At 30.3% G+C, this 9,963-nt stretch overlaps 1 protein-coding gene across 1 annotated transcript in view; it reads right to left on the reverse strand.

Moving 5' to 3' along the window:
• The window catches only part of LOC115882330 (limbic system-associated membrane protein-like), a 113,321-nt gene extending 103,457 nt beyond the window's left edge, over positions 1-9,864 (reverse strand). Inside the window, exon 1 of the mRNA XM_030900347.1 lies at positions 9,560-9,864. Within this exon, the coding sequence (XP_030756207.1) occupies positions 9,560-9,602 (43 nt within the window). The 5' untranslated portion in view covers positions 9,603-9,864. The remainder of the gene's footprint in view (positions 1-9,559) is intronic.
• Between the last annotated feature and the right edge of the window lie 99 nt (positions 9,865-9,963).

A 9,963-nucleotide genomic window follows, 5' to 3' on the forward strand; every position in this document is an offset into this window, starting at 1 on the left:
GAATACAAAAAAATTATTATTTAATTATTCTAAAAGTGTTAGGAAGTATAATTTGTGAGAACTCTAAAAATAAAAAAGTAAATACTTTCATATCTTCAGAAGGTCTAACTTGTATTATAAATTACAATTCCAGTTAAAAAAAAATTAGATGAGTTCAGCTACGGTAGTGAGCATAGTTTTAATCACCGGTTTTGCTAGTGGGGCATAATTGGGGCTATTTCGGCTATAACGAATTTTCTTAATGGTACATAATTATAATCTTAGAAGATGTTCATAAAACATTTAGTAAAAAAAACTAATTGATTAAAAAAAGTATACCGTTAATATTGCAAATTATACTTTATCCTCTCATAGTATATGTCTAATTAATTTCTTGATTATGTAACGAGCACTTTGTTTACTGGCTTGTTTCGTCGAACTGCTTGAATCCATTTTTGCTTTTGATCAAATCGGTGTGAGAAACTATGAAGCTATACGAGCCCTAACAACTATATGTTGGGACAAGGTCTTTTTTGCAATAAAAATAGTAATTTGTTAAAACGGCTCAATTTATTTTGTTTGTTATTCTAAATTCAAACATTACAATATGATCTAGACAATTTTACTATATTTTTATAACTTTGCAAACAAATCACTTTTGATAATAGCTTATTTTGCCAAAATCAAGCCAAATTTGCTGACAACTATATATTGGGACAGCACAACAAGAAATTTGTTTAATACGGAGTTACATCACCTTTCATCTTAACAACTGCCTAAACTCTTAATGGCATTGTATTTACCAAAGATTGGCATATTTGAGGAGAAAAATTATCCCAAATTTCCTGCAGTTTTGCCCGCAAATCAAAAATTGTTCGTTGAGGGTGGTTTCTTAAATATTGCTTCATTTTATGCCACACACTTCTATCACATTGAGGTCCGGACTACTTTCAGGATGGGATAGAACTTTTATATTATTATTACCGAACCAATTTTTAGTTGATTTTGCTGAATGGCACGATGCTCCATATTGTTGGAAAATATAGTCTTCGTTTGGAAACAATACTTGAGCACTAGGCAAAAGTGAGGTCTCAAGTATATGTTGATATCTTTGGGCGTTAACAGTGCCATCTATAAAATTTAATTTGCCCAAACCTCTTGCTGACATGCAACCCCAAACCATTATCCCCTTAGGAAATTTAACAACCCTCTTTAAGCAATCTTTATGAAAGGCTTCTGCTTTACTTTGTATTATTCGTTTTCGATGATCTCCAACGCAAACATAAAATTTAGACTCATCGCTAAATATGACCTTATTCCAATCATTTTGTGTCCACGATAATTTAGATTTTGCCCAATTGTAGCGATTTTTCTTTTGAATTTCTGTCAGTAGCGGTTTTTCTTTGGCCTAATTAAGAATTTGTATCTATAATCCTCAGGTAATTGATTATCCACACAAAATAAAGTTTACCTTGTAAAACCCCAGACCGCATTTGTGGATATATTTTCGGCAACATTCTCTTGATATATTTAAACCAGTTACAGTATTCCATTTAACTGTTACTTCGCGAAGAGTACTTCTTCTCGCAGACTTGCAATTTTTTACTAAATTTCGTAAATCTCTTTGAGATTCAACTTTTAGCCTTCACGAACTTTTACCTCTAACGTCTACATTGGCAGATTCACCGTATTTTTTTATTATATTAAAGACAGTGGTTTTTGGAATACTTAAATCATCAGAAAGTTTTCGAATTGTTTTTCCCGTACTGTATTGACGAATGATAATTTCGCGTAGTTTTTGATTTGTAGCTTTTCCACGGACCATTACTTTGAATTAAATAATTAACAAAATTGAAAATTAAAATTAAAATTACTTACAGTAAATTTCACTACTCAAAGTATCGAGTCACTTACAAGCTGTCAATGCTGAAGTAAGCAGTTTGCGACATTTGTGACGTTTATAGCAAAGCCGCCTATGATGATATTAATTATTTAAAAATACTTGTCCCAACATTTAGTTGTCAGCTAATTTGTCCTTTTATAAACAAAATCCTCTACAGTAAATATGGATTGATTTACAAATTCATAAAAATATTGTCAAGTTGTTTAGGATATATGGCTATGTTTATATTTAAAAAATTAAACATATATTTTTCAGTCATTTTGAAAAATCAGGGCAATAATTCCAAAATATTACCTTGTCCCAATATATAGTTGTTAGGGCTCGTAGAATGTTGTTTCGGGAAAGTTGAATATCTGGAAAAGTTCAGTTGTTGAATGTTATTGCACCCAGCAACGCCCTAATTACGCTATCCTTTACGCGATAACATTTTTTCGGCAATTTTATTAACATTTGAAATTGTCACAACACAACACGACGCCGACGCGCGATGCCTAGTTCGAATTCTTTTTCACTTATTTTTTACTACTCGAAACAGCGTTACATCACACAAACCTCGTACCTGAGTATTTTATAATCTCAATAACTGCACTAGCAAAAAACTAAAATACTTAAATATTATGACAAAACCACGATTTCAATGTCATTTTAATGCGATCAACATGACGGCTACGTGAAATAGGTACTGATAATTTCTGATTTTTTCCGTTGAAGCACTGCGGTCGAAATTTGGTTTGGTTGGGAATGACTGAAATGCACCAAGCCTATAGAACACTTACATATAACAGGACAGTATTTAAATTCTTAGTAAAGCTATTTTGAAGGAAATGAACAGTCCTTTATTTCTTGGTCCTAAACCTGCGAACACCATTTAATTATAACATAAGGACGCAAATCTACCACATTATAAAACTTTATCTTAAAAACCTCGTTTCTATAAAAAAAATTGACATAATCATTACTGTCAGAAAGTCAGGAAAAAAATCCAACAAAAAATTTGCGAAACAAAATTTAATTAATCATTGATTTCCCGATATCACTCAGTCTTCTCACTCCCCATAAAAAATGAGGATAAAAAAGAAAGGGTCCCCAATATCCATCGAAAGCATCAATTCCCTAATCAATATTCGACCTCCATTGGTCCCATTTCCACGATGGAAGGTCGAAAAACCGATTTTTGATAAATATTCTGTGGTGACCCGGTTTTTTCTTCCCGATAAAGGGGCGAAAAAAAAGACGATTATCGTCTTTCGTTATCTTTGGCGAAGGCGAAAATAAATTATTGACGTTAAAAAGTACTTTTTTATTTTTATAACTGAATTAGAACGGTTTAGTAGCGTGAGATACAGCCATCAAATCGATCATTCTCTACTTTGTTTGATAATTTTTCTAGTATAACAAATATTCTTGTAATTTTTATCTTTCACGATAAGAAAATAGGCATAGAAAAACATAAATCAATTTTCTTTCAATGTAGTAGACAATATTACAGTTGGAGGATGGAACATTTGGTGTTACAACAAACTGAAAGTTTTAATCTCATCCAGTACAAAAGAAAAGTGTTTTGGTGTATTGTGGTGGATTAGTGTTTTATTTTGCTCTAGTAGACAATGATTCAGAGCGATCTTCATTTCATAGCCATCGCTGATGCCGTTTTTATTCGATCATACGGTACAAGATTTGTCCTGAAATCAAAAATATATTAGGTATTTACTTTAGATTGTCTATACTTACCTTGCTATAAATATTGCAATCTTAAATCATACAGGATGTTCAAAATTCTACGCCAAACTTTCATAAATATAAAAAAAAATTCTTCGTTTTTTTACACAGAACATCCTGTATATTAGTTTTTTATTAGATGGAGAGTTAAAAATGAAAATTTTTTGTATTTAAAGTATTTCAAAATTTTTAATGGTTTCGCACATACACGCGGTATTATTTCATATGGCTGTTTCAATGGTGGGCGAAAAATCATTGGGTGGCTTTGATAAAAATTTACTGTGAATGCCATATGAAATATGAAACTGCGAATATCTGCAAGACCGTTGAAAATTTTGAAATACTGTAAATACAAAAATTGTTCATTTTTAAATTCTCCATCTATTGAAAAAAAAATGATATATAGAACATTCCGTTTAAAAAAAACCAAACTTATTTTATATTTTAAAAAGTTTGGCGTAGAATTTTGAACATTCTGTATGATTTACGATTACCATATTTATAGCAAAGTTAAGTACAGACCTTCTTAAGTAAATACCTAATATAGTTTTGATTTCAGGACAGTTCTTGTATTTTTAATAATTTTTTTAAAAAGGCTGAAAAATATATTTTTTTATTTATTTATTAATATCTCTGAAACTATCGAAATATATTTACTCATATCTTAGGATTATGTACAGTGATCTGAAAGGAAGCCAAAAATATAATAATATACATGGTTTTCCATTTAAAAAAAATCATTCCAATCCACTAACACTTTTTTGAGCCACCTTATAGAAGTTAAAATATTTTCCTGAAATACATCCTAGTACATACTTTAGGTTAGTACTTAAACAAAACTCCCAAGTCTTTTATTCTAGGAGCTACAGTACGACGCACTATTACTGGACCCTGTATTTATTTTTTTCTGGCTAAACATTTTTAAACAACCTTTAAATATTAGTAACCTTTAAAATATAAGTAGCAAAAAATAGCGAAAAAGGGGGTATTTATAAAAATCTAGTAATATTTATATTCGGCTTCAGGCTTAACGCCGTTCGTTGGAAAATTAGACGAAAAGCGAATAAACAAAAATTACGCGCGCACTTAGCAAAGGTTAGACCAGCCTAACTTAAAGGATTAAATCCGGAAAAGTTGAAAAATTACTTGTTTTAATTTTTTTTGGTGCAGTTTTAGTGAATAAATACCAGCTAAAATGTAGAGAAAAATATTATTAGAACCAGAGGTAAATGTTTGACTAACTACGTTTCATTTAGATGTAATATTTTCAGGTAAATAGTTAAAATTTTGTAATAATGTTTGACGTAAACCATATTAATTTTCATATTTTTTTTATAAAAGCTAGTAGTTGTTTGTAATAAAATCCATACTACTTGATTTTCTAGGTATTATTGAATTTGACTTTTAGGGAGCAAATATAGGTTATCTAGATTTTTTAGATATTCTATATATTGTAGAGATTCTTCTGGATATTCTAGGTGTGCCAGACATTCTAGATAACCTAAAAATTCTAGGAAACCCAGATATTCTAGATAACCGATGTATCTAGGATAAATATCTAGGTATTGTAAATAATATAAATGTTTTAGCTAATTTAGAGTTCCTAACGTTTCTAAATTTGCTAAATAACCCAAATAATCTGGATATAATCAAATCCAAATATTCATAGATTTTTTATATTTTCTCGGCATTTTATATATTCTATATATTGTTAGATATTTAGAATGTCTACTACTACCATTCCAGTTATATAGAACATTCTATATAGCCCAAATACTCCAGACGCAGACGCAGTGGGTACCCTAGATATTTTAGATAGCCTGTCTAGATTATATAGAATACCTGGAATGTTTCAAATATTTAAAGTATCCAAAGTATTTGAAGTATCTGCTTTAAATATTCTAGATATCCTAAATATTCTAGATATTCTAGATATTCAGGATATTCTAGATATTCTAGATATTCTAGATATTCTAGATATTCTAGATATTCTAGATATTCTAGATATTCTAGATATTCTAGATATTCTAGATATTCTAGATATTCTAGATATTCTAGATATTCTAGATATTCTAGATATTCTAGATATTCTAGATATTCTAGATATTCTAGATATTCTAGATATTCTAGATATTCTAGATATTCTAGATATTCTAGATATTCTAGATATTAGATATTCTAGATATTCTAGATATTCTAGATATTCTAGATATTCTAGATATTCTAGATATTCTAGATATTCTAGATATTCTAGATATTCTAGATATTCTAGATATTCTAGATATTCTAGATATTCTAGATATTCTAGATATTCTAGATATTCTAGATATTCTAGATATTCTAGATATTCTAGATATTCTAGATATTCTAGATATTCTAAATATTCTAAATATTCTAAATATTCTAAATATTCTATTTACATTCTTGTAAGAAACTTTAAGAACGTCTTATTGATTTGATCTATACCTATTTTAGACCAGTACTTTAAAGAATTTTAAAAACTTCATGTAATTAAATATTCTATTACCCGTATGTCGTTTAAATCATCGTCAGATTTAATTTTTGATTAATATTGAGAACGAAAAATGGCTGTAGGAACAGCGTGTCGTGACTGGAATACCGTGCCAATCAAATATAAATAATGTCGCCTCGTGTTGCTTTTGCAAATCTTGGCTTGCAATAAATTGTAGGCGATAAAGCCCCGACTGAGTTTTAAATAAAGTCTTAAAAATGAATGAAACAACGGTATTACTCTAACAAAACACGTAAATTATTGAAGCCAATAAAGCAATTTTTAAACTTTAAAAGAAGGAATCTGTTCCTTACTTTAATAATAACTAGCTGTCCCGGCTATAGATCTTATAGATCTACTGTATCCCCGTAAGTTTCTTGATTTTTAAATCATACAGCTTTGAGACGGTTTTACAGAGGTTAGTTCTCCATCTCCGATTTCAATAGTACTGAAGTAGAACGAATGGTTGTCATCTCGGCGCACTCAGTGATTAAGTGTTCTGGTGTTTTCCCATTTCGCCAGAGAATCTGCATTCGTACTTTCATCGCTCTTTCGTACCACCTCACATTCAAGTGCGATTTTTTGTCAATTTTGTAGTACGTATGACTGGTACGTATCTCTGTTTTCCTTTCTCTACTATTTTTTTTTCTAAGCTTTAACCTACTACCTATGTTGCCGTATTATTAGGATATATTTTTTGAACTGAAAAGTAAAAAGAAATTTGATTTGAATTTTTTTTTTTAATTTTATACCTTTTAAATTTAAGAAAAAATTGCCAAAAAACTCATAAACGTGTTCCTGACCACTTCTAAAAATATGTGCAATTCTTTGAGACTCACACTGTAAAAGTAATTACCGAAAATACGGTCACCTACGCAAAGATTAATCGATCTCCCTTCGGAGATTTGAAAATGAAAAAGCATCACCAAGCACAAAAGAGACGGAGGGACGTTTGCATCTCTCTCTTCCTCATTCTCGCCCCCTACAAAATATATCGAGCCCGGCCCTGGAGTGATTGATTGCCAGCGGCGCTGCAAGTGAGATAAATACAATTGTCCTGCCAAAAACACGAACTATTCCATAATTTACTCATCATCGCATCGCATCGGGCAGAAGACACATTTCCAAACGCTTGACTGCTGCCGAAATATTACACTCAATATTTTATTCGTTTCTTTTAGTTGGTTGTGGCCACGAAAGGGAGTTTTTCGTTTCCTTTCTTTTATTTCGGGTTGATTTTGATTAGGAATCATACATTACCATAATTGTGCAAGCTATGATTCACACATGTTTCGTCTTGATTTTTGTATTAAATGCAAAGAAAAAGAATTGGGAGTTAAAAATGATGAAAAATAAAATTCATATCTTAGATTTCATTGAAGCGATTGTAGTAGACAATAATTCAATATTGATACTAAAAGAATTTCACTAAATTTCAAGCCTTTATTGTTGAAGTATATCACTGACCTTTATCAACTGTGAACTCATCCAAACCCTAAAACTACTGGGCTTATATACCATACGATCTAAAAAATAATGGCAAATCAAAGACATATGGGGAATGGCAATCGATGTTAGTTTTGGCGACGTCAAGACCTAGATGTCATTTACTGGACCCTTACTTTTTTTTATTTATTTAATTTTGCTTACTGCCAGCTGTCATTGAAGGTTCTCATTTATTTTTATATTATTTAGAAATGGCTTTTGAATGGTGATTCAAGTAATAAATAGGTTTTTTGGAAATATATATATTTGATATCAATTAAAATTTTAGTTACGTAATCGAGGGCACCATTTTTAAATTCATTGTTGCCAACCATGGAGATATTTGGCGCCGGACTGACTAACTGGAATTTAAATTTTACGCTGAGGATTCAGGTGATAGCTCTACTATGAAAAATGTCAAGTTTACGAATTTATTTATTTCCTGACATTGTCATTCGATTTGACACTTTAGTTTTGTATTACGAGTTTTTGGTATAAATAAATAGTTTTCTGATACTTTAAGCTAAGTAATGTTTACTAGCAGACCTTGAAGTCGAACATTGTTCTTTTTAGAACCTCTGTTAGTGCGAAGTATACAAGATAGCTTAACAGCCGTAAAAAAATAATCGTAACTTTATTAGAATATTTTGAACGGGAAAGCGGTAGTAATGACCCTTTATGTCCCTTAAGTGCTGTTAAGAAGGTGAGTTTGGTTGATGTAAATAATGACTTTATATATTTATAATTAATTTATTTTTGTTTCCTAAAATATTTTGATGAAAAGAAAATATATAAAGGTGGACAACGCTGCGCCGATCAAGCTTAATCACGTGACTAAAAGTTTATTTAGTATGAACTGTATGTCTGTCTAGAAACGCTCTATCTCTTTTAATCGTTCTATAATTAATGTTAATTTTTGATAAGTTTTATGTCAATTTTTAGTAATTTTTATTAAGAATGTTATCTAATTAGCAAAATTTTACAAGTTATGATACGCACATATTTTGTCTTCAGTTTTTGTAAACGCAATGACAAGAAATTAGGATCTACAAATCATTTTTTGTTTGAAAATGTCCCAAATACCTTAGATCAATTGCTTAAAAATAGTTATCTCAGTTCTTATTAAAGCGAATGTAGTAGACAATAATTCAGTATCGATACTAACAGACTTTCATTGTTTTTATTTATTTTAACTTACACAACGTTCCCATAAGATGAGTTAGTGACCCTTATCAAGAGTGAACTATGGTATTCACCCGTGACGGAGTTGGGTGTACTCAAGCATTATGTTATCTACTGAGAATGCCTACATTGGTAAGTTATATAAGTGGTTGCCATATATGCAGATTTCTATACATGGATTATTAAAAATGTTATAGTTTAGTTAGGTTACTTACCAGTTCAAAGTGGCTATGAATAAGACACTCTGTATAGTGCTAAAGTAACTATTTTAATAGCCTGTGGAGTACAATATGACTAAAAATTAGTTTTATGGTAAAATTTATTTCTGTCAAAATTACATTATTTCTTTAACTATCAATGTTAAAAATCTCATTTAATGCTCTAGTATCTGTATTCAGGTCTGTATTTACCAAAATATTTTTTACTAAAATTAATTGTATTACTTACAGTAACAACCTGTAAGATTTTTAAGCGCATGTTAGTTAGTATCCTTATCTTAACTTTAACTTAACAGAAAATTAATGAAATATCATAATGGAAAGGTATTCACATGTATTTAGTTTTGTATTTTTTATTTGTAAGTTAATAAATCAGATAGAATCTCTGTATGAGTTAGAGAAAAGCTACCTTTGAAATGATAATAAACTTCGCCATATAATTTTACATATATATTTTTTTATTTAGATCAAATAGGTATGTTACTTTTTGTTGCCCTGTTAAAATATAACAAAAGTGATAAATACCAAGTAAAATAAAGTAATAAGTAACAAGAAACTTACCTCTCGCGGCTACAATAAGAACTAGTAAGATTACTGAGCGCATGTTAATATCTTTGAAGTCACATAAAGTCACATAAATAACATAATATTCAGTAGTAATTATATATCAGCGCACATATATCGTGTCCGATATTTATTATTTATTATTGTCAATATTTAGGATCGAAAAAAAAATTTTTTTTTAATATTGCCGGAAATATTTAGACTATTATTAAAAGAGAAAAATTTTTAGGGATGGTATTTATATATCTCTATATCTACTAGTGTTGACAACCAAGGGGATGGTGTGGATTGGAGGCACGCAAGAGAAGGGACACGCGAGAACTGAACCGCGATTTAACGGTCCAACTTTTCCCGCGTTGTCGGCCGATGGAGGAGGCGCAAAAGCGGTCTGCTGTCTCCCT

Source organism: Sitophilus oryzae, unplaced genomic scaffold (assembly GCF_002938485.1).
Source record: "Sitophilus oryzae breed Bouriz unplaced genomic scaffold, Soryzae_2.0 scaffold_177_pilon_pilon, whole genome shotgun sequence".
Lineage (NCBI taxonomy): Eukaryota > Metazoa > Arthropoda > Insecta > Coleoptera > Curculionidae > Sitophilus > Sitophilus oryzae.